Raw genomic sequence first — 23,463 nt, forward strand, 5'->3', positions numbered from 1 at the left:
CTGGACTTCAGCTCCCAGAATTCCCCAGCCACCTCTGGTCTTCCGCAACCGGAGATATTCTTACACGGCTCCGCGGTGATTGATAGTTTTGCTCCCTCCGCGGGGTTTGTATATTTTTTAAAATTTTGATAATATTCTTATTTTAATCATTACTTTTTATCCTTTTATGATGATCATTTTTTTAATCTATTTTCTGTTTTATTTAATTGTTGTTTGCCGCCCAGAGTCAGTTTGTGCAAGATGGGTGGCCGTAGAAATGCAACAAATAAATAGATGAATAAATAGAAACCTGGGGAGATGTACTTTTCGGTTGATCAATCAGGCCAATGTTTACTTCATTATTTAGAAACTGTATATGGCTGCCCTTCGTAAAGACATAACTCTGGGTAGCTAATAACCAGGATACAGGAAAAACGATATAAAAAGAGTTGTAACCCCATAGCTAAATAACTAAAATAATGGAAACTGAGGCATCCTATAACAAATTCACAAAGCAGATGCACGTCAAATGGGGTCCTGTAACATCCCCACCCTGATGCCTTGTGAAAAACCTATGATTAATGGCCTTTGAAATGTAGCAACCATCACATAATACCTCTCAAAATAAGTGTTTTTGATGGAAAGAATTCACGGCCTTCGGAGGACAATGGATGGAAGGACCTCGGATGCTAGCAGCAAAGGTTCTTTGCTAAAAGTTAGGGCCTTCATGCAGAATATGGACTGCCATCTCTTGGGAGGGTGGACTGAATTAAGGGGCCAGACTGGGTGTCCTATAACACCTTCCTCAGCTCTGTGATTGTAACAATAGCTGGAAGATTGGTCAGAGAGGTACAGAGCTGATAAACTAGAATTTCCCCCTTTCTGTGCACCGTTAATCCCTCTGACATTTTTTCCCTGGTCCTGTTTCCGTTTCAGAAGAGGACAGCTGATTTCTCCAAAACAAAGAGGACTCCTTCACAGACCCGGCGTACATCAGGGCTCAGGAAGATTGCCAAGAAGGAGGATGGCATCTTGCTGGGTAAGAATGTCTTATGGCCCTATTTTGTATGTAGTGTCAACCCTTCAAGGTAGCCCAGGTAAAGGAACAGACATTGCAAGCACTCCAGGAATGCTGTTTGATTATTATAGGGCAGGCTTTCTCAACCTTAGCAACTTTAAGATGGGTGGACTTCCAACTCCCAGAATCCCCCAGCCAGGAGTGCTGGAGTCCCTTTCTTTTGGGGTATTGGGACTGTAGATTTGGACCAGGCCAATCTCTGACCTGGGTTGCATATCACACTTGTTTTTATTATTTTAATCTCTTGTTATTTTAACTGAATTGTAAACCGCCCAGAGTCGCTTGCGAGATAGGCAGTGCAGAAATGGGGGAAATAAATAAATAAATAAATTCAGCCATTCCGTGTTTGGTTCAGGCTTAGTGGATTGTGAATGCCCAGCTATTTTAACTCTAATTGATGATGATGATGATGATGATGACAATAATGCTTTCTTAATTAAACCACGTTTAAGCAAGCCAAAGCGGCGTGAGATGTGAATCGCAGCACTCCTTCCCTGCAGAACTTTGCAGCAGGAGGAAAAAATAGTAGACGCGGCTTGCAGTCCCTGGGCCAAAGAGAAGTTGCAAGTGCTGAAAAAGGCCCTGATTCCCTTCTTGTCTTTTGGTGAGCTTAGCTGAAGCCCTGCGGGAGAGCCAGGACCAGGCCAGCCCTTGCAGGATTGGAGCCGACAGAGGTGATGGAGGGGAGGGGCAAGAAGACCCCACGAATCCGGAAGGCAATGAAGCCACCCAGGAGGACCTGGCAGGTAGTGGAAGATGGGGAACCAGTGGCCGGGGGTCTTGGGTTAGCTGTCTGTTTGTTGGCTCAATTAATAATTTTTAAAATGCTGTTTCTCAAGATACTTAAAAAGAGAAGGAAGAGAGGAAACGAAAATGCAATAAGGGTTTACAAAATAGAAAAATGACATTAGAAATTTACAAAATATTAAAAGAAGGAAGGAAAAGCCCATGATTATTCTTATAGATCATGTTAGATTGGAGCAAAGATAATCTTTTTTTTTAAAGAAGTCATTGATTACTTTTCAAAGCATAGTTAAAATACAAAATAGAGTATAGAAAGGACAGAGTATAGACCCAAAGAAAAAAAGAGAAACTATAAAAGTGCAAAGTTAGAAAGGGATAGAAAAGGAAAGTGACTTCCAACTTTCTCCAATGCAGATATAAGTACAATTACAAATATATTATCTTACCAATAGTTAAACCTTAGTAACATTATTTCTATCAAATCAGACCTTTTAATCATCAATACCCAAGATTAAAACCTCATTTTTTTTCTGACATGAACACATAGTCTAAAAGCGGTTGCCAAATAGAGGCAAATCCAGAAACGGTATTTTCTCTTAACTTGGCCAGTTGGGCCAGCTCCATCAGTTTAATCATCCAGTCCTCCACTGAAGGTATTTGTGGATCTTTCCACCTTTGTGCCTATAAAAGATCATGTATAAAAGCAAAGTCCCAGGCTGTTGCTCGTGGTGTTTCTCCGTCAGTCCCCAAAGAAACAGTTCTGCTTGTTTGTAAGTCCAGTTTAAGAATCTTTTGTATATTGACACATGTCTGGTCCCAGAAGTTTCTGGCCTTCTCACAAGTCCACCAAAGATGATAAAAAGTTCCTTCACCCTGAGAACATGTCCAATATACATTTGTCGCTCCGCTATACATTTTTGACAGCTTACCAGGAGTTAAATACCACTGATACATCATTGTATAAAAATCCTCTTTTAAATTATAATTCAGGTGAATTTCAGACCTTTGTTCCACATGTTCTCCCATTGCTCCACCCTAATATTATGCCACGGACCCTGTCCATGAGAGACTGTCAATTGGCAGGATCCAGGAGGAGGGCCTTCTCTGCCGTGGCCCCCGCCCTGTAGCATATGTTACCCCCAGAGGTGAGGCAGGCCCCCACTCTCCCAGCCTTCCGAAAGGGGGTGAAAACTTGGCTTTGCCACCTTGCTTGGGGTGGGAGGGGGATAGCCAGTCATGGGGATGGTTGATGCCGTGATGTGGATTCAAGGAATTTATTTTTAGCCAGCTCGTTTCCCCCACATTTTCTCTTCTAACAAATGCTTCTTGAGGTGACAACCACAGTGGTACATTAGGAGATAATATTGCTTTGTATTTATTCCAAACGCTCAGTATAGTACTCCTAACAAAATTATTTTTAGAATCTTTATTAACTTTTACTTTGTCATACCACAAATCAGAGGGAGGGGAGGCTGTCAACAGGCCCTCTCTAAGTGGCTGGACTGGACAGCAGGCTCAACTCTGGCTGTCAGGCATGGCCTGATACATCCCAGGATTGTGTTGCAATGATCAGCACTCTAAATTTGGCCCAGAAGCCCACTGGAGGATTCCTGTTCAGACTTCTTTTTATTCTGTATGCCTGTGTGTTGGTGCGTGCACGTATCTCTATATCTGAGTATGTTTGTATGTATAATTATCTATCCGGTACTCAAATTCTTTAACCCAGTTTCCAATGAATGAATGAATGAATGAATGAATGAATGAATGAATGAATGAATGAATGAATGAATATCAAGGTGGGATCGCTCTCCCTCCAGGAAGGGGAGGGGTAAGACCATTTTCAGAACCTGTCCAACTGTGATATCAAGTTGTGGAATTCTCTCCTGGGGGCACAAATACTTATTTGCTTGTTTCCAAATCTTGTGGGAGATCTTTGAGCAACCTTCTACTAGGGGACAAATTATTTGCCTAATGGTTCCTTCGCTGGATGGAAATTTTACTGGCATCCGTCTTTTCTCTTCCTCCTAGCAAATTCCTGGCTTCCATATACATTTTGGGGCCCAGTTTGGAGTGCTTTGTCAAAGGATCTCATTTCTTTTAAACTTCTTCCTTTGATCGGCAACTGAGTCCATCCAGGCTTGGTGATAATCCCTTGTTTAACTCAGCAGGTGACAAGCAAGGACAGCAGAAGGAAGGCCAAGAGTGCCAGCTGGAAGAAGCTGTGGAGGTCGACCCTGGGGGGGTTTCCTTGGAAGTGGTGGAAGAGGATTGCACGGTGGAAACGGAGTCTCACACCAGTGAGAAGCCCTATAGTTGCTCCAAGTGCGGGGAGGGTTTCACCAATAAATCACGTCTTCTTGCACACAGAAGGTCCCATCCGGGGGAGAGGCGATACGGATGCTCCATGTGCGAGAAGAGGTTCAATAAGAAGGCTTGTCTCCTTGCACACGAGCGATCTCACACGGGAGACAAGCCTTACCAGTGCTCAGAGTGCAGCAAGGCCTTTGGGCAGGAAACGTCTCTCATTACGCACCAGAGGACCCACACTGGGGAGAAACCCTACGAGTGCTTGGAGTGTGGGAAGAGTTACCCCTGGAAAACGTCCCTGGCAGTGCATCAGAAGATTCACGCCGGAGAGACCTACTCGTGCCCCGTGTGTGAGAAAACCTTCAACCAGAAGTCTCTGCTCAGGATACACAAGAGGATCCACACGGCCGAAAGACCGTACAAATGCTCGGACTGTGACCAGAGCTTCACCCTTGAAAAATACCTGAACGCGCACAGGGTGAGGGCTCACACCCGCGAGCGGCCGCATGCCTGCTCGCACTGTGACAAAACCTTCATTTTTAGATATTCCCTCGTTGAGCATGAGCGAATGCACACAGACGAGAGGCCTTACAAATGCTCTGAGTGCGGCAAACGCTACAACGGAAAAGCGGCCCTGGTGGTCCACAAAAATACCCACGGGGGACAGAAATCCTACCTGTGCCCCGAGTGTGGCAAGAGCTTCAAAACCAAATGTGCCCTGACGGGTCACGAGAAAAGCCACAGAGGAGAGAAGCCCCATAAATGTTCGCGCTGCGACAAAAGCTTCTATTGGAAACATCGCCTCACCTTGCACGAGAGGGTTCATACGGGGGAGACGCCCTACCAGTGCTCGGAGTGTGGCGAGAGCTTCCGCTACAGGAACAATTTGACCAAGCACAAGAGGAACACGCACGAGAGAACCCGGGCGGCCGGGGAGAGGATCTACCAGTGCTCGGTTTGCGGCAAAAGTTTCCGCTGGCGGCGGAGCTTCATCCTGCACGAGAGGGCCCACTTGGGAGATAAGCCCTTCAAGTGCACCGAATGCGGGAAGAGCTTCATGAGCCGCGTGTCCCTCATTGTTCACAAGAGGATCCACACCGGAGAGAGGCCCTACAAGTGCCCCGAATGTGGGAAAAGCTTCATTAAGAAGCAGGCCCTTAGCAAGCACAAGACGGTCCATACCGGCGAGAGGAGGTACTTGTGCAACGTCTGCGGGAGGAGGTTCTCCAACAAGGGCAACCTGGCCAGGCACACGAAGATCCACACGGGAGAGAAGCCCTACAGCTGCCCCGTGTGCGGGAAGGGGTTTATCCAGAAGGTGTGCCTCACCGAGCACGAGCCGACCCACAGCAAGGAGAAACCGTTCATCTGTCCCGACTGCGGGAAGAAGTTCAAGCGGAAAAGAGGGTTCCTTCTGCACTTCCGCGTGCACAGAGGGGAGGCGCCGCAGGAGTCCTCCAGGAAGAGCGTCAACGGTGGGGAGCCCTCGGCCGCCAACGGCAAGGCCCCGGCGAGGGAGAGGTGCCACCCGTGCCCGGAGTGCGGGAAGAGCTTCCACTCCAGATGTCACCTCATCATGCACCAACGGACCCACACGGGCGAGAAGCCGTACCAGTGCCCGGAGTGCGGGAAGAGCTTCAGCCAGCAGTCCTCCCTCAACACACACCAGCGGGTCCACACGGGCGAGAAGCCCTCTCTGTGCACGGAGTGCGGGAAAAGCTTCCACAATAAAAGCAACCTTGCCCGGCACCAGCGAATCCACACGGGGGAGAAGCCCTTTGCGTGCCCGGAGTGCGGGAAGAGTTTCATCCAGAAAGCCTCCTTGGAGGCTCACAGGGCCACCCACAGCAAGGAGAACCCCTTCTCCTGCGCCGACTGCGGTAAGACATTCAAGCTGAAAATGTCGCTCCTCACCCACCAGAGGACCCACACGGGGGAGAAGCCCTACGCCTGTTCCCAGTGCGAGGAAAGGTTCATCCGACGGTCTCAGCTGCGGAGGCACGAAAAGGCACACGCAGGTGAGGGGCTGCAAGGCAGCAAAGGTGAATGCAGGTCCCCGCTCTGTCTCTTTGGGAAAAGTAGATATTGAGAGCTACAGGTAGTCCTCACTTTACGGCCGGCCACTTAATGACCGCTCAAAGTTACAACAGCTTGGGAAAGAGTGCTTTATGGCCCGTAAAGCACTTCCAGCTGTCGTGAAACGTTGCGCCGCCACCCCCCCATGCAGTCACGTGACCCACATTTCAGGCGCTCAGGGACCAGCTCGCATTTACAACCAGTTCCCAAGCGCCCCCGATCGTGTGATCGCCATTTGCAGTCTTCTCTGTCGGCTCCCCCAGAAAGTCAGTGGGGAAGCTGGCAGGGAAGGTTGCAAGCGGAGAGGATGGAGGGGAGGGGAAACTGTGGGGCTGCAGGAACGGTGCTCAAATCCTGAAGATTTCTGCTTCGTTTCTGCATCCCCCACAAGGATTTCTCCTCCATGCACAGAGGGGAGCTGAAATCTTTTGACAGGCAGCTCTTTTGCTCCATCCACTTAACAAGATTGCTTAATAACCACAACTGGGAATGCTGGGACTGCAGTCATTGAGCAAAGTAGTCACATGGGCATCTCGTTTAACGACCAATTCCCTCAACAACCGAGATTCCGGTCCCCATTGTGGTTGTTAACCAAGGACTACCTGTAATTACTATTTTTTTATCATTATTTAACGAATCTATATGACCGCCCAACTCGAGTGTTGCAACTCTGGGCAGCATAGGCCAAACCAAAGAAAACCAAACAAGAATTCCAATTAAAAACCAGTCGTTAAGCGATCTCCTGGGTTGTTAAGTGGAGTGAAAGGGCTCATGTTCATGCCCCCTCCAGTTAGGAATTCTATTCATCCTGGCCCAGTGAGAGGGAGGCTTCCATTATGCAGGGACCCTCGAGGCCATCCAGATCAACCTCCTGCTCAGTGCAGGAATCCAGATAAGATGGTTGTCTGGCCTCCACTGGAACCCATCTAGGGAAGGGAAGCGTAGTACCTCTCCTGCTCATTGGCTTGGAAGTCCACGGTGGAGGTGAAGAAAGCCAAATGACAAAACGTGCGTATCAGACATCACAGCACAAATCCTGCCCCGTTTGTAAACCTGGAGTAATAAAGAAAACTCTCTTAAATGTTAACTCCATCTGCATTAAACTAAACCAAATGTATTTTTTGGAGATGGACCGCTGCCTTCTCTGTCCTAGCCTTACTTATGGTTTACCTCAGTCCCGACACCAAGCACAACACTCAGCCCCCCAAGGTACACACTTCTGGCTTTGAGAGGACCGGTATCCCCCATATAGGCAGATTCACAGCACCATTTATTGCATCCAATCACAGGACAAAGGCTGTTGCCTTCAGCACCAGCTTTTGAACTTCCTGGAGGCATTTGGTATACCATTGTTGAGAAATGGAATATGGGGAGAGGTAAAAAACCTTTGGGATAATATGAATGGGAGGGAGGGAGGGTTGGTGGGCCACCCTGTCTAAACTTCGATTCCTTACAGGAAATCCAGAGGTAGATCCTCCCCAAGAGGTGAAGATCTTCACTGAAGAAGAGCCCGCCACCTCTTTAGGTAACTGATTCTAAACTTCTTGTCCTGTTAAAAACGTTCTCCTCTTATGCACCCCTGACTGTCTCCCCTTCCGAAGTGTAAGGTCAGGCAATCTAGTCCAGAAGCTAAGTGGTAGCCCTTAAGATCTTTGGGGGAAAGACCTACCCTGCCCTCTTTGACCTTTCTTTTCATCCCTTGTCCCTTCAACTTGTCAACATAAAGCTTGTTTTCCAATCTGGCCATGAATTCCCATTGCAGCAGCAGGGACACAGCCTGTGTGCGTGGAAGGCCCTGGCTTCAGCCTCTTGCGCGTCAGGAAAAATCATCTGTTCAAAAGTTTGACCACCCCTTGTCAATATGTGCCGTAGATGCTGCCTTCCGTAGAAAGTGGCTTGCTCTGTTTCTGGGCCTAAAGATTTCTCTCACATCTGCAGACCTCAGTTAGGAACAGCTGAATGCTCTAAATCAGCGTTTCTCAACCTTGGCAACTTTAAGACATGTGGACTTCAACTCCCAGAATTCTGGAGTTGAAGAATTGAATTCTGGGAGTTGAAGTCCACGTTGTCTTAAAGTTGCCAAGGTTAAGAAACACTGCTCTAGTTTATTTAATCTTCCCTTTGGCTTTTCATCTTTTGACAAATCCATCCCTTCTCTCCCCAACCTCCCACCCCGCGCACTGTCCCCAAATGTGCAGAATTGCTGGTTGAAACCGCTGAACCTACAGAACTCACCGAACTTTCTATGGAAGCCATAAGCACAGCTGTGGTAAGAACGAAATGGTTTTCTTTGGGGCAAAAGTAAATCCACCAGGAAAAAACCAGTATCTGTCCAGAGCACTTGTGTTTAGGCTGGTTTTATGGCGGGGGGGGGGGGAATTGATTCCTTTATGTTCCTTTCTGTCCTTTCCCCCCGTTCTTTTCATTCATGTTTTATATTTTACAATGAGATTGTTAGCCACCTAGACCAGGGTTTCTCAGCCAGGGTTCCACGAGAGGTCACTAGGGGTTCCCTGGGAGATCACGATTTATTTATTTAAAAAATTATTTTGAATTCAGGCAAGTTCCCATCAAAGAGGTAAGTTCTGTTCTTTATCCTCAGTTTAAGAACACTGTTCATGCATCTATGCAGGCCGACATAGGAAACTAATATAGTAATTTCGTAGCTTCCGGCCTGTACTTGAGCCTGAATGTGCAGGGGCTCCCCGAGGCCTGAAAAATATTTCGAGGGTTCCTCCAGGGTCAAAAAGTTGAGAAGGGCTGACCTAGACCGTGCCAGGATACTCAGATGGCATGGCATTGCGCGAGGTAAGCTTTCACTTGCATTTGAATGCACTAAAAGTTGCAGGGAGCAAGGGTGAGAGAGAGGAGAAAAGAGTGGAAGCTCATAATAATGTCCAGGTTCAGGTTTAAAAGCTGAGGAAAGCTCTTTTTTTTTAATCAAAAAGTTTATTACTTTTTTTGTTACAAGTACTGACACTGGGCAGCATTTCCCAAGTAGTACACAGCCTCTTTTCTAATAGCTTATTTCAAGTGGTATATATTAACTAGAGCAAGATGCACATTCCAACATGCAGCTCTATTCCTTTCTAATTCTAGACGAATGCTCCCACCTCCCTATTTTCTCTGCACAACCCTCCTGTGAAGGGCATTGAGCTGAGAGGGAGCAACAGATCCAAAGCCGCCCAGCCGGCTCTCATGCCTAAGGGAGCTAGAACTCTCAGTCTCCCAGTTTCTAACCCATCACCTTAACCACTACACCAGACTGTCTCTTAGATCTATTTTATAGATTATCCTTCTACCCTGCCCAATAATCTACCATTCTCTAGGTAGATAACAAATTTGCTGAAACATTAAGAGCAGAGAAGCAGCTTAGAAACTTAGAAAGGCCATTAAAGAGGTGAATTCTAGAAAAGCTAAAGAAAAGTTCCGTAGCTGATCCCCAGGTTTGAAGATTTAAATTCCACTGTTTTTGTGTTTCTTCTGTGATGGGTTGACACAGCTGAGAGAAACTCCCTAAACCCATTTGTAATGATCAGCCCACTTGAGCATTCGCTCAATAACAGTCTAGAGACTTGTGCTCAATTGTTTAATGAAGCGAAGCGTTCTGAAACAAGGAAAAAGTTCACAAACCTCTATTTCCCCCCCCACTCCCTGCCTAGGTATGCACCCATCCGCGGTACTAGCAGATGGCTTGAACTGTTACTGCCCGTTGACCTTGGCAAGGGGCATCTAACCCAAACAATATATTTCACACTCCAATCTCATTCCCCCTCCCTGCTGGTGACTCGCAGTCTGCTGACGCAGGTTTCTGGCTATCTTCAAAATGGCGGCGAGTTCGATCAGATGTTATATTGACACTTGGTCGAGGAGTCTGACACCATTAGTGAGCGGAGAACACATGCTTAACTGCGAGCTAAACTTTATTGAGTTACTGCACAGGAGAATACAAGCTTCTGCCCACCTTCAACATGTAGGCGGTGGTTTATACAGTAACCTTGTTTATGTCCGTAAGTATTTGAAGCAACCCCTGGTTGAATTATTCTTAGCAACAGAAATGGTTAATTCAGGATTTTTCAGCAGTTTCCAAAGTTGGATTCTTGGTGCCCTCTGAGGTCAGCTGTTTGCTTGCAGATGTTTCATTACCCAACACAGTAACATCATCAGGCAAGCTCAGTGCCAAGAACTCAGCCGTTCACCTCCGAGCTACATATTCTCTGCGACTGGAAGAAATACCACTTCAATCAAGGCTGGTAGGACAAGCTGCCATGTGTAAATACCCACCAAAATGCACTCCTCCTTGCACTGATGACATTACCAAGCCTGGTAATGAAATGTCTCCAGGCTTGGAGAACACCAATGGCCCAACAGTTCAGCCCTGAAGTATTCCCTATTGCAGGTTGTCCTCGCTTACTGACTGCCTTGTTTAGTGACCATTCTAAGTTATGACGGTATTAAAAAACAGCTTTGCAACCAATCCTCACATTTACAACCATCGCAGCATCCCACAGCCAGGTGATCACCATTTGCGTGCTTTACAACTGGCTTGTGGCAAGCAGAGTTAATAGAGAACACAGAAGTAAAATTACAAGTCATGGTCACATGATGTTTCCCTTAACGACCAAAGGGGAAGTGACATTGTAAGCCCATTGCGGTCATGTGATTTTCTACTTTGCAACCACAGCACTTAGCGATGGGGTTGCCAATCCCAATTGTGGTCACTAAGTGAGGACTACCTGTATTTGTTTCCAGAAGTTCTCCATTTCTTGCTCTTTTTGATAATTTCCTAACATTAGCTCGCTACATTCCTTAATATTTATCTATATCTTTAGAAACTTAAGCAATGAGCACCTCAGACCCAGGCCTTCAAATCGGGGTAGGGGTTTTTTATCCAGTATTTCCCCTTCAGCAATCTTGCCTGATGCAATCTCAAGGGCTCTACGTTTCCCTGATAAAACCCACCTGCCCAGTCTGGATGGTAGGAGAACGCCTGTTCAGGTGCGAGGGGAGAGGGCCCAGTAGCAGGGGGTCTCAGTAAGGGGGCTCCCCTCCTAGGGAACAATAGGCAAAGATGGCCCCTATATTTATGGCCTGCCAGAAAGTTGTAAAGAACTGGCTTTTCCAAGGGCTTTTGGGGATTGATTAGAGCAGCTTTTCTCAACTTTTTGACCCTGGAGGAACCCTTGAAATATTTCCCAGGCCTCAGGGAACCCCTGCGCATTCAGGCTGAAATATAGGGCACAAGTTACAAAATTATGATCTTTGTTTCATGTGTAGGCCTGTCTATATGCATTAACAGTGTTCTTAAACTGAAAATAAAGAATGAAACTTTCCTCTTTAATGTGAGGTTGCCCGAATTTGAAATCATTTTTTTAATATTGTGATCTCCCAGCAATCCCTAGTGACCTCTCACAGAACCCTCAACCCTAATAGTGGTTGAGAAACTCTGGATTAGGGAGTCATCAAGATTTAGTTTTATTTTGTTGATAAATTGTTATCGGGATTATGGTTATTGTTGTTGTATTTTATTATATAACCTATAAAGCTGCCTAGAATCCAATTGGATTGAGGCAGTGTATACATTTCCAAAATCAGTAAATATTTGAAACCTGGCAGGTCTTAAAACATTTTGGCAGGATCTCGTGCAAAAAGGAGCCACTTTGGTGTAGTGGTGAAGGCACCAGGCTAAAGCCCAGGGGACCGTGAGTCCCAGTCCTGCCTTGGGCATGAAGCCAGCTGGGTGAGCCTGGGTCAGTCCTTCTTTCAGTCCTAGGAAGCAGGCAAGGGCAGACCACCTGCAAAATCTCGCCAAGAAAATTGCAAGGACTTGTGCAGGCAGTCACCAGGATTCAACAATGATTTAAAGGCACACACACAAAAATGTACAAAGAAGTAATAATTCAAAAAAGAGTTGAACTGAGGATGCCATAGTTGATGCTATGCCCACTGGTGTTTTCTGACTGACCCAAAGGCTTGAGATTTACTCCTTTGGTTTGTGCTGGCTACCAACTTGATGGCTTCAAAAAAGGGTTGGACCAATTCATGGAAGTCCTGGGGATCGATGGCCATTAGCCTTGATGGCAGTGGGGCTGCCTCTGAAGGCCATCTGCTGGGAGACCAGCCAGCTTCCTTGGGAGGACAGATTGCTGGAGTAGATGGGCCAGGGCTCCGATCCAGCAGGGCACTGCTGTGGTTGTTACATTATGTTTTATGCTCCTAATAGGCCTTAACTGGTTGACTGAGTAAAATCAGCAGCTCTTCTGTCCAAATTAAAGTCTCTTTGTTTCATGTTCAGCAGAAATCTCTTATTCTGATTTTTACTCTTTCAGATAAGTGTGGATGGGAACTTATTCCTTGTACAAACTACTGTATAGGGCTGGATTGTCTACACTGAGACACTAAGTTTGGGTAAGTTCCTTGTTTGATTCTCCAAGACCCCAATCACTGTTCTCTCAAAGATGTAGTAAGGACATAAATCATTTTTAAAGGATGGGTTTAGTCAATAATGTCAACAGTAAAGGAACAAAATGTCAAGAAACACACCGCAGACTAGGACTTGGCAGAGCAGCCATGAAGGCCTTGGAAAAGAGATTCAGATGCTGTGATGTGTCTATACCTACAAAGATCAGATTAGTGCAGATCATGGTTTGCCCTGTGACACTCTAGGGAAGTGAAAGTTGGACTTTGAAGAAGCAAGATAGGAAGGGCATTGACAGCTTTGAACTGTGGGGTTGGAGAAGGCTCCTGAGAATACCGTGGACAGGCAAGAAAACAGACAAATGGATCACAGAACAAATCAACCCAGAGTTCTCACTCAAGGCATACAGTAAATGATCAGGCTCAAACTGTCATATATTGCAGATATATTACAAAAGCCTTGCTTTCCGGAGAAGGCTCTGATCTTGGGAAAGATGGTGGGAAAGAGAAGCAGCAGAGGACAACCAGCAGCGAGAGGAATGGACTCAGCCACACTGGCGAGAGGGGCACCAATGGGAGATCACCACTGGGAGACCAGGTTGGGGACAGATCATCATGGAGAAAATCTACGTGGTCACCAAGAGTCAACACCAACTTGGTGGCACGTACATCAATCAAACTGTCAATTAGTCAGTAATGAGTAGAATGCCTAAATATTAAACCATATTTTAATCAATCAGATTTTGATTTGATTATGTGCTATCAAGTCAGTGTCGACTCTTAGGGACCACATTGATTGATTTTTTTCCAGGATGATGTCCCCTGCCTGATCCTTCAGATTTTCCAATACTGCACCCATCACCGTTGTAAACGAGTCCATCCACCTTGCTGCTGGTGCTCCTCTGATCAATTAATTTAATCTAAACCAGGGTTCCATGGTACCCCAGGGTTCCCTGAGAGGTCACTACGGGTTCCCTGAGAGATCACAATTTATTTTAAAAATTCTGTCAAATTCGGGCAACTTCACATTAAAGAGGTAAGTTTCATTCTTTATTTTCAGTTTAAGAACACTGTTAATGCATATATGCAGGCCTACATAGGAAATGAATATAACATTTTTGTAACTTCTGGCCTTATATTCAATATAAATTGAATGAATGAATGAATGAATGAATATATTTGAGCCTGAATGTGCAGAGGTTCCTCCAGGCCTGAAAAATATTTCAGGGGTTCCTCCAGGGTCAAAAAGTTGAGAAAGACTGATTTAAACACTAAACTGTACCATGAGCAAGGTACGGTTAAATAATAAACATTTTCTAAAATCATTTAAATTTGTTCAAAAGATGCATCCAATTTCAGATGTTTTTAAAAACGTTTAAAATGGTATTTACAAGAATTCCAAGTAGCAATTCAAACCATTATATTTCAGTCCACAGCCAGATCATCCAAACAGCCAGAATATTTTAACAGACACTCCAAGTTCTTTCTTTTTTTTGGAGTTTCCTGTTCATGTGACATTCTGCCTCCATGGTTCAGTTAAGCATGTGTGAACAGGACTATAGTATAGCCAATCCTGGTTTTAAATTCTTGCTCAATTTTAACAAGCATTTTTAAAGCAATTTTCAGCTATTTTTTCCCCTCTCTAACCAGGTGCTGTGTGAAGGTAAAATAGCATAGAAGGATAAGGCTGGGCATGTTGCTTTGAGTTTCTGAGAACTGATAAAACAGAAATAAAACATGATTTTCAGTTTCTTCCTAGGAGCTACAATCAAGATTTATTGGACAGAAAACAGAAGTTTTTCAGAATGTTCATCTTCCTGCCTTCATATCTTACTTCCTGCTATGCGCCAAAACTCTCTCCCCGAATGGTTTTGAATCACACAGTTAAAAAAGAAAATAAATTAAACCCTTAAAAGGGACCGTGTCTAACACTATAGATCTGCCTTTCCCAGCTTGGTGCCCTGCAAAGCTTCAGAAACACTGTTTGAAAGCAGCTGACTGAGAAACACGGGGACAAGATTTGGGGCTGAAAGAAAAGTTATCCATCTTAAATGCATATTTATAATTTAGAGTATAGCTAGTTTATCTTGGCCATCCCAGTTCCTCAGCCTAGATTGCCCCTTTTGTGACTGTGAGCATAAAATATTAGGCGGGGGGGGAGGGGGTTGCAATCTCTTGCACCTTAGAAAGGTCAAAGTATTTAAATGTAATATATGTATGTAATATATACGTACCTGCCATCTGCATCCTGAAAAGCCAGCAGGGCAGTGGCAGTTTGCACCCGTTTTTGTGGAAAGTTCCAGAAGTGGGAGGTCACCACCAAGAAGGCCCTGCACGGTGGAAACAGCCATTGAGGAAGGGCCGCTTTCTCCTGGCTGAGCAGCAACTCCCAAACAGAAAACTAACTGATCTGTTTTCTATCACTGTTTTTCCACCTTGGCAACTTTAAGACATGTGGACTTCAACTCCCGGAACTCCCCAGCCAGCATGTTTGCTGGGGAATTCTGGGAGTTGAAATCCACGCATTTTAAAATTGCTACAGTGGAAAAACACTGGTTTCTAGGAAGTGACTCCCTCTCCACGTCCCGCACCCAATTCTTTCCAACTGAAGGTGGCCAGTTATGCCCCAGAGGGGCCTTTCCCAATCTGATGTCCTCCAGATGTGTTGGGAGTTGAAGTCCCAAACATTTGGAAGACCCTAGCTGGGGCACGGTTGCTGGAGGGAGTCTCCTGTTCTCATTTGATTGACCTGTATAAATCCAGCTTTGCGGTCCAGTTCTTTAAACCTGGCGCTGCTCTAAATGCTTCTAATTATTTTTGTATCTCAGAAAGAAAATTATTTTGGATGGCTGCATAAATAAAATTACATTCTATATACAGCGGCCAACTTTGTATTTCTTGCCTTCTGTTACATCATTCCCTTTCCCAGCCACTTTTGTATTTTTCTTAAAACTTGCAAGTATATTCAAGGACTTTCAGAATATGCTATTGTTTAGTTGCTGAGAAGGCAAGTTCTTGTATACCATAAGACACTGCCTTGGCTGAGAAGAAAAACATGCTTTGCTAAACTTAGAAAACTTAGACTGCCATGCTAAAATGCTGATTTTAAAATGCCAATAATGAAGCCTAAAATTCCAGGTAACACTAGTGTTAACTGTGGAGCCCTTGGTGCTCTCTGAGCCTTGTGGTTTTCTTGCAGACGTTTTATGGCCAGACTAGGCAACATCTTCAGTGCGAAGAGGGAGCGGGCCTTGCTCTCAGTTTATACACCGTGGCTTGCCCTGCCTGTGTTGGTGGGGGTGTTGCTCTCTCCTTGGGAGTTCCTTGATTAGGCTGTTGTCTGCTACTTGGTTGATCGCCTGAGTTAATAGTTCCTTGATTAGGGTGTATTGTGCTGTTTGATGGCTCATCTGGTGTTGCTCCTGGTGTTAATCTTTGCATATCTGGGTGGTGATTGCTGGTGAGGAGGTGTTCTGGTCTTTTGGCTTTTCTAATGTCTCTTCTGAATGGAATGTAAATGCTGTTTACCTCTATGTGCCTGTTGATGGCTGCTTTGTCTGGGTGCCAGGCTTCCAGGAATTCTCTCCCGTTTTTGGATTTGGCTTGGTTTAGGATGCTCTCAGTTTCCCAGTTCAAAGTGCCTGACCACTCAACCCACTACTGCGCAACCAACACAGGCTATGAAAGGGATAACACTGCCATACATCAGTGAACTCCCAAGGAGAGAGCAACACCCCCACCAACACAGGCAGGGCAAGCCACGGTATATAAACGGAGAGCAAGGCCCACTCCCTGTTCACACTGAAGATGCTGCCTAGTCTGGCCATGAAACGTCTGCAAGAAAACCACAAGGCTCAGAGAGCACCGAGGGCTCCACAGTTCAGCCCTGAGCTACAAATATGCTCTTCAACTGGAAAGCCATGAGTTGTTTTCCTAATCTGGGGTGGTGAGAGTTGGGCTGGATTTCTATTCCCATGATTGTGTGCCAACTGGACTTGATGGGAGCTGTGGTCAAGCACAACTGATTTTTTGCCACAAATCTGATGAAAAATGAAAGCATCAAAAGGTACATCCCGTGACCAGTGAAGCTTCTGCAGAACTCTCACTCTTCTCCACGTGTATAACGGGGCCCCGTCTACTTTGCCGCCCCCCTCCCCTTTCCCAATTCAGCAGAAGGTTCCGGGTCGGGGATCCCAGGGCGTCGCTGAGCCGCCCCCACCTGCTCCCCCCTCGGCACCTGCGCAGCTGTCCCGGCAGGATCTTCTGGATCCCGGAGGAATCCGGGGGCTTCTTTCGGATCCTTCCCATCGGCGCGCCCCAACCTCGTCTGCACGGACGACGCTGCGCTCCTCTTCCTCCCCGTCTGGCCTCGCAGGGGAGGGGAGCCCGGGCCGTCCGGGCGGCGCCTCCCTCCCCTCCCCTCCCGCCCCCGGGAGAGGCCGCGCCCGGCGGGGCCAGGGGCTCGGGGGGGCGGCAGTCGGGGCGGCCTCGGGGGCTGCAGCCTCCCGGGGCTCCCCTCGGCGCCCCCCGCCCCTTCTTCGCCCCGCGGAAAGGGCCCCTCCCCGGCCGGACCCGCTTCGCGGCGCCGCCGAGACCCCTTTTCTGCCTCGCAGGCGGAGCCCAACAGCAGCCCCGCGAGCCTTTCCGCAACTCTGGTCGCCCGTCCGCAGAGCGGCAGCTCCCAAAGACAGAAAGACACAAAGACACACACACAGCGGAGCAGGACACTCTTCCCATGGGCAGAGGAACCCTCGACACGGATGCTTCGAAAGGGCGGGGCTGCCAGGAGGAGGCGGAGCCCGAGAGGAGGCCCGAAGCCTCTCCCCCGCCGGCCCCTCCTTGATCCCCCCGCCCACCCCGGCTCAGCGGGTCCCTCGGAGGGCGGCTCGGCGCCGGGTCCCCCGCGGGGAGAACTGAGGCCTGCTGGGCATGCGCGGCCTGCGGGCGGGGGGCGGGGCTGAGCGCGGCGGCGCCGGAGCCGGAGCCGGAGCCGGAGGGAGCCTCGCCCGGCCGGAGGGAGACGCGGCTGCCCGGCCCGGAGCGGCCCCGGAATGTAATCGGGCGGAGACGGGCCTCCCGGGGGCGGCGGGGGCCTCCTGCGGAAAAGGGAGGCTGGGACGGCGTGGGCGGCGCTGGGGTCGCCCCAGCCCAGCAGGGACCCCCTTTCCTGGCGCTTCGTCCTGAGAGAGAGGAGGGGGTTTCCTCGCGCTCGCGCCCGTGTTCAGCTCGGTCCGGTTTAGCTTCACGAGGCTGGGCGGAACCCCAGAAAACCGGCGCTTCCCCCGCTTGGGCCTGAGGGGATTGTGCTGGGGCAGCCCCTTGTTGAGGGATGTTTCTCCAAAGAGACGTTTGCAAGACGTTTTGGGGCGGTCGAAGGAGCCTTGGAGAGAAAAGGGGGGACGAGGGGAAAAGCGAATGGAGAGGTAAATGAGTGGAGGGAGAAAGAGGGAGGGGAGAAGGAAGAGGAAGAAGAGGGAGTCAGGTGGGTCGGTGGCCCTGACAGGACAGCCCCAGAGACCCCCAAACTGTGGCATTAAACGGAAGTGGAGGGGGAAATGGCGAAATCGGAGACTGGAGAAAAACCACGTTAATTATCTTTACATTTTATAAAACAAAGGCAAGATTGCCTCCAAGGCTGGGGGCAGCCTTCAGTCCAGAAGTTACACATCTCTTGACTAAACCATGATTAGGTTAACCCTGATTTGTGGAGCTACCGCCCTTGGTGGAGTAATTTGGGTGGTTGGGTGGATGCAACGCATTAAGCCAAAGGAAGCTGCTTGACAACTGAGCCCCGAGTAGGACCATCTCCTGCAGTCTTTGGTCAGAGGATGGAATGAGCCTGCCTTTCAGAACATGGAGGGCTGAATTGACCCCAACACGAAGATTTGCAGGCCTCCATGAATAGATTTACAGACTCCTAAACCGCAAGGAGACAACAGGAAGCCATTCTAGGACGAGGGCCACTTAGTCTGTGCTGACCCAAAGAGCCGTGCTCGCATATACCCATGTAGGACGTACGATCTCCATGGATGGACCCACCTCACACATACAGGTCCTTTGCGGGTCCTTGCAGCGTTTCTCACAAGCCATCGGCATCACCTCCCACCCGAGCGAAAGGAAAAGGCCAAGGTCCTCCCAGTTCAGGCAGGCCAGTGGGGAGCCGCAGGAACTCTGCCGGCCATCCCTCCCGTCTTGCTAAGATATGGAGGGGAGATCCTATGTCAGACAGGGAGGGAGCATCCCAGCCTTGCTCTGATTCAGGTGGGGGTTAATCGAGGCTTTGGGGCACCCCCACAGCTCATGTAAGGTGACTCCTAGCTATTGTTTGGGGTATTTTTGGAGCTGAAGAATGAATCCTCTCCTCTTCTTGACTTCTTTCTCCTTCATCCGGCAGGTGCCGCCTGGAAAAACCTGTGGCCCAAGTTTTGCTTGCAAATTGTCTCTGGTTAGAAAGCCCTGCGAGCGAGCAGCCCCCGGAAACCATGCAGGGGCAGAAGCCCTTCGACCGAAGGTCCTTTCCAAGGAAGCAGGGGGGACTCTCCACATGCTCCGTGTGCGGGAAATCCTTTGCTCACCGGTCCCTCCTTTTGATCCACCGGAAGCTGCACACGGGGAATGGATCGCATCTGTGTGTGGAGTGTGGCAAATCCTTTCCTGGAGTCTGGGGCTTTGCCAAACATCTCAGGGGCCACCCCGGACTAAGGCCCTACAAATGTGGAGAGTGCGGAAAGCGTTTTGCTAGAGGCTCGCACCTTGGAGCCCATCGGCGACTCCACTGGGGAAGGAGACCTCAGGAATGGCGGAAGCGCCGGAAAAGGTTTCCTGGGGGATGGTGTCCTTCTAGGCCTCCAAAGGGCCCCACTGAAGAGAAGCCCTGTAGATGTGGGCATTGTGGGCTGTGCTTTTCTCAAAAGTCCAAACTTCTTCAACATGTGCAAATCCACACTGGAGAGAAACCTTATAAATGTCTGGAGCCTGGCAAATCGTATAATCCAAAACCGATCCTTAAGGTCCATGAGAAGCACCACACAGGAGAGAAACCTTACAAGTGCTGGCAATGTGGGAAGGGCTTTACTTGCAACTCACATCTTTGGGCACATGAGAAGGCTCACACAGGAATAAGACCTTATAAATGCTTTGAGTGTGGAAAAAGTTTCACTCGAAGTGCATCTCTTCAGAGTCATGAGAAAACACACAACAGGCAGAAAAAAGTAAAGTGCTTAGAATGTGGGAAATGTTTTTCTGTCAAATCAAGCCTAGTGCGACATCAGAGAATTCACACCGGAAGTACATCCTATAAATGCCAAGAATGTGAGAGACGATTTTTGGAGTCTTCTGAACTTCGGAGACACCAGATGGGGCACAAAGGAAGGAGACCCTATAAATGTGAGGAGTGTGGGAAATGCTTTTCCTGGAAGTTACATCTTCATTCACACCAGTGTGTCCACACAGGTGAGAAACCATACAAGTGCATGGAATGTGGGAAATCTTTTGCTCAAAATGGAGGACATTGGGAGCATCAGAAAATTCACACAGGAGAGAAGCCATATCAATGCATCGAATGTGGAATATTTTTTCGTACAACAGCTGGCCTCAGACATCATGTGAAAGTTCACACAGGGGAAAAAAATTACAAATGTTTGGACTGTGGGAAAGCATTTGCTTGTCAATCTTCTCTTAGAAATCACAACCGCCTAATGCATATTGGAGAGGCACCCTGTAAATCCTTGGAGTCTGATGAATCCTTGGAGTATGGAAAATGTTTTGCTCAAAGTTTTTCTCTTCGGAGCCATGAGAAAAAACACAGAGGGGAGAAAAAAGAAAAATGCCTAGATTGTGGGAAATGTTTTTCCATCAAATCAAGCCTGGTGCAACATCAGAGAATTCACACCGAAGAAAGACCCTACGAATGCCCAGAATGTGAGAAACAATTTCTGTCGTCTTCTGGACTTCGGAGACACCAGATGGGGCACAAAGGAGAGAAACCCCATGAATGTGGGGAGTGTGGGAAAAGTTTTATCACATCAACAAAGCTTCGGATTCATCAGAGCATCCACGTGGGGGAGAAGCCGTACAAATGTGGGGAGTGTGGGAAATGCTTTTCCCAAAAAGGCTGCCTTGGAAGGCATCAGAGCGTCCATACAGGAGTGAGGCCATACAAATGTGTAGAATGTGGGAAAAGTTTTTCTCGAAAGGCAGGACTTTGGGGACATCAGAGAACTCACACAGGGGAGAAGCCCTATCAATGTATCGAGTGTGGAACGTTTTTTCGTACAGCAACAGGCCTGAGACGTCATGTGAATGTTCACACAGGGCAAAAGAATTACAAATGTTTAGACTGTGGGAGAACATTTGCTTATTCGTCAAACCTTAGAAATCACAGCCGCCTAATGCATATAGGAGAGACGCCCCATAAATGCTTGGAGTGCAATAAATGTTTTTCCAGGAAAGAAACTCTTTTGAAGCATCAGAGAATTCATACTGGAGAAAAACCTTATCAGTGTCTGGAGTGTGGGAAATCCTTTCCTTACAACGAAGCTCTTAGAAACCACGAGAGAATTCACACAGGAGAGAAACCTTACAAATGTGGGCAATGTGGGAAGGGCTTTACTTGGAGATCAAAGCTTTTGTTACATGAGAAGACTCACACAGGAATAAAACCTTATCAATGCTTCGATTGTGGAAAAAGTTTCTCTCGAAGTGACTATTTTTTCAATCATAAGAAAATACACAAAGGGGAGAAAAATCAGTGCCTAGAATGTGGGAAATGTTTTTCCACCAAATCAAGCCTGGTGCGACATCAGAAAATTCACACCGGAGACAGACCCTATGAATGCCCAGAATGTGAGAAACGATTTGTGGAGTCTGCTGAACTTCGGAGACACCAGAAGGGGCACAGAGGAGAGAAGCCGTATAAATGTGGGGAGTGTGGGAAAAGTTTTAGCTCAGCAACGCTGCTTCGGAATCATCAGAGAATCCACACGGGGGAGAAACCATTCAAATGTGGGGAGTGTGGGAAATGCTTTTCCCAAAAGCAACACCTTCGAAGGCATCAGAGCATCCATACAGGAGCGAAGCCATAGAGATAAGCAGAATGTGGGAAAGGTTTTTCTCGAAAGGCAGGACTTTGTGAACATCAGAAAACTCACACAGGGGAGAAGCTCTACCTGTGCCCCGAATGTGGAACATTTTTGTTGTACATCAGCCCTAAGAAGTCATGTGAAAGTTCACACAGGGGAAAAAATTACAAATGTTTAGACTGTGGGAGAGCATTTGTTTGTCCATCATCCCTTAAAAATCACAGCTGCCTAATGCATAAAGGAGAGACGCCCCATAAATGCTTGGAGTGTGATAAATGTATTTCCTGGAAAGATACTCTCGTGAGGCATCGGAGAATTCATATTGGAGAAAAACCTTGTCATGAAGCAGCCTTAGTCATTCACCAGAGAGTCTACACGGGACGAAAGAGTTCCGAGTGTGAGGACTGTGAGAAATGCTTTGTAGAGACAGCGGTCTTAGAGAAACATCAGAAAGTTTTAAAAGGGGGGAAAGTGCATAATGTTCGGAATGGGCAAAATTGTTGGAATGGCAGTTGGACCTCCAGAGTCACCAAGGAATCCACAGAAAGAGAGACCGCATGAACGTTTCCAATGCACACAAGGGGATCCATACCAGAGAGAAACCGCACAAGTGCTTGGAGTGTGGGAAATCACATGCTTCAAAGGCCAATCTTTTGTGTACATCTGCGAGGCCACACAGGAGAAAAATGTCATCAGTGTTTGCAGGATGCTCTTCAACATCTTCATAAATGGCCTAGATGAGGGAATTTGTAGATGACACAAAGCTGGGGGAACTTTCTAACACTTTGGAAGATAGACTCAAGATTCAGAAGGATCTTGACAGACCTGAGCATTGGGCCCTCTCCGACAAGATGAAGTTCTGTGGCAAGAAATGTACGGTCCAACACTTAGGCAGGAAAAACCAGATGCACCAGTACAAGATAGGCAGTCCCTGGCTCAACAGTAGTGCCTATGAGAGGGATCTCGGTGTCCTGGTGAACCCCATCTAAGAATGAGCCGACAGTGTGCTGCAGCTGCCAAAAAGGCCAATGCAGTCCTGGGGTGCATCAACAGAGGGATAGTATAAAGAGGGAGTGATATACTGCACTGGGGAGGCCACAATTGGAATATTGAGTCCAGTTCTGGTCACCACAATACGAAAAAGATGCTGAGGCCCTAGAAAGAGTGCAGAGGAGAGCAGCAGAGATGATCAGGGGTCTGGAGGGTCAATCCTATGAAGAACGGCTAAAGGAACTGGGTGTGTTTGGCTTAACAAAGAGGCAACTGAGGGGAGACATGATGGCAGTCCAATACTTGAAAGGCTGCCACAGGGGAGAGGGCACTGATTTATTCTCCGTGGCACCTGGGGGTAGGACAAGAAGCAAGGGGGGGAAGCTCATCAGAGGGAGATCCAGCCTGGAAATGAGGAGGAATTTCCTGAGAGCGAGAACTCTTAAGCAGTGGAACAGCTGGCCTCCCGGAGTTGTGGGTGCTCCATCGCTGGAGGTTTTCAAGTAAAGATTGGACAACCATTTGTCTGAGATGGTATGAGGGGTTGATGACCTCTAAGGTCCCTTCCAACCCTATAATTCTGTGAACTTTTTATTTCTAAGAATTCCTGAACACTTCATTCTAGCTCTCAAGGTATTGAACAGAGATACAAGGCAGGGGGCGAGAATTGCTGGAGAAAAGGAATACATTGAGTGGGAGACGGGGGTGAGTTGTGGATGTAGTGCCCCCTGCCGGCCAGTGAGAGAGCCCGAGAAGGGGGTACAGTGGGTGTGTGGGGCGTTTGAGTTCTAG

The 23,463-nt window shown here is 47.6% G+C and overlaps 2 protein-coding genes across 2 annotated transcripts; both read left to right on the top strand.

Moving 5' to 3' along the window:
* The first annotated feature begins 1,658 nt into the window (after positions 1–1,658).
* Positions 1,659–15,478, top strand: LOC134492095 (zinc finger protein 260-like). The gene is made up of 6 exons (XM_063296240.1): positions 1,659–1,803; positions 3,967–6,126; positions 7,641–7,709; positions 8,383–8,453; positions 12,514–12,592; positions 14,361–15,478. Exons 2-5 carry the CDS (start codon positions 4,206–4,208, stop codon positions 12,556–12,558), a joined length of 2,106 nt encoding a protein of 701 aa, XP_063152310.1. The 5' UTR covers positions 1,659–1,803; positions 3,967–4,205; the 3' UTR covers positions 12,559–12,592; positions 14,361–15,478.
* Positions 15,479–18,955: 3,477 nt separating this feature from the next.
* Positions 18,956–21,954, top strand: LOC134492060 (zinc finger protein 850-like). Its single transcript, XM_063296179.1, has one exon. The coding sequence runs from the start codon at positions 19,084–19,086 to the stop codon at positions 21,682–21,684; it is 2,601 nt and encodes an 866-aa protein (XP_063152249.1). The 5' UTR covers positions 18,956–19,083; the 3' UTR covers positions 21,685–21,954.
* Positions 21,955–23,463: the final 1,509 nt, after the last annotated feature.

Source organism: Candoia aspera, chromosome 2 (genome assembly GCF_035149785.1).
Source record: "Candoia aspera isolate rCanAsp1 chromosome 2, rCanAsp1.hap2, whole genome shotgun sequence".
Taxonomy (NCBI): domain Eukaryota; kingdom Metazoa; phylum Chordata; class Lepidosauria; order Squamata; family Boidae; genus Candoia; species Candoia aspera.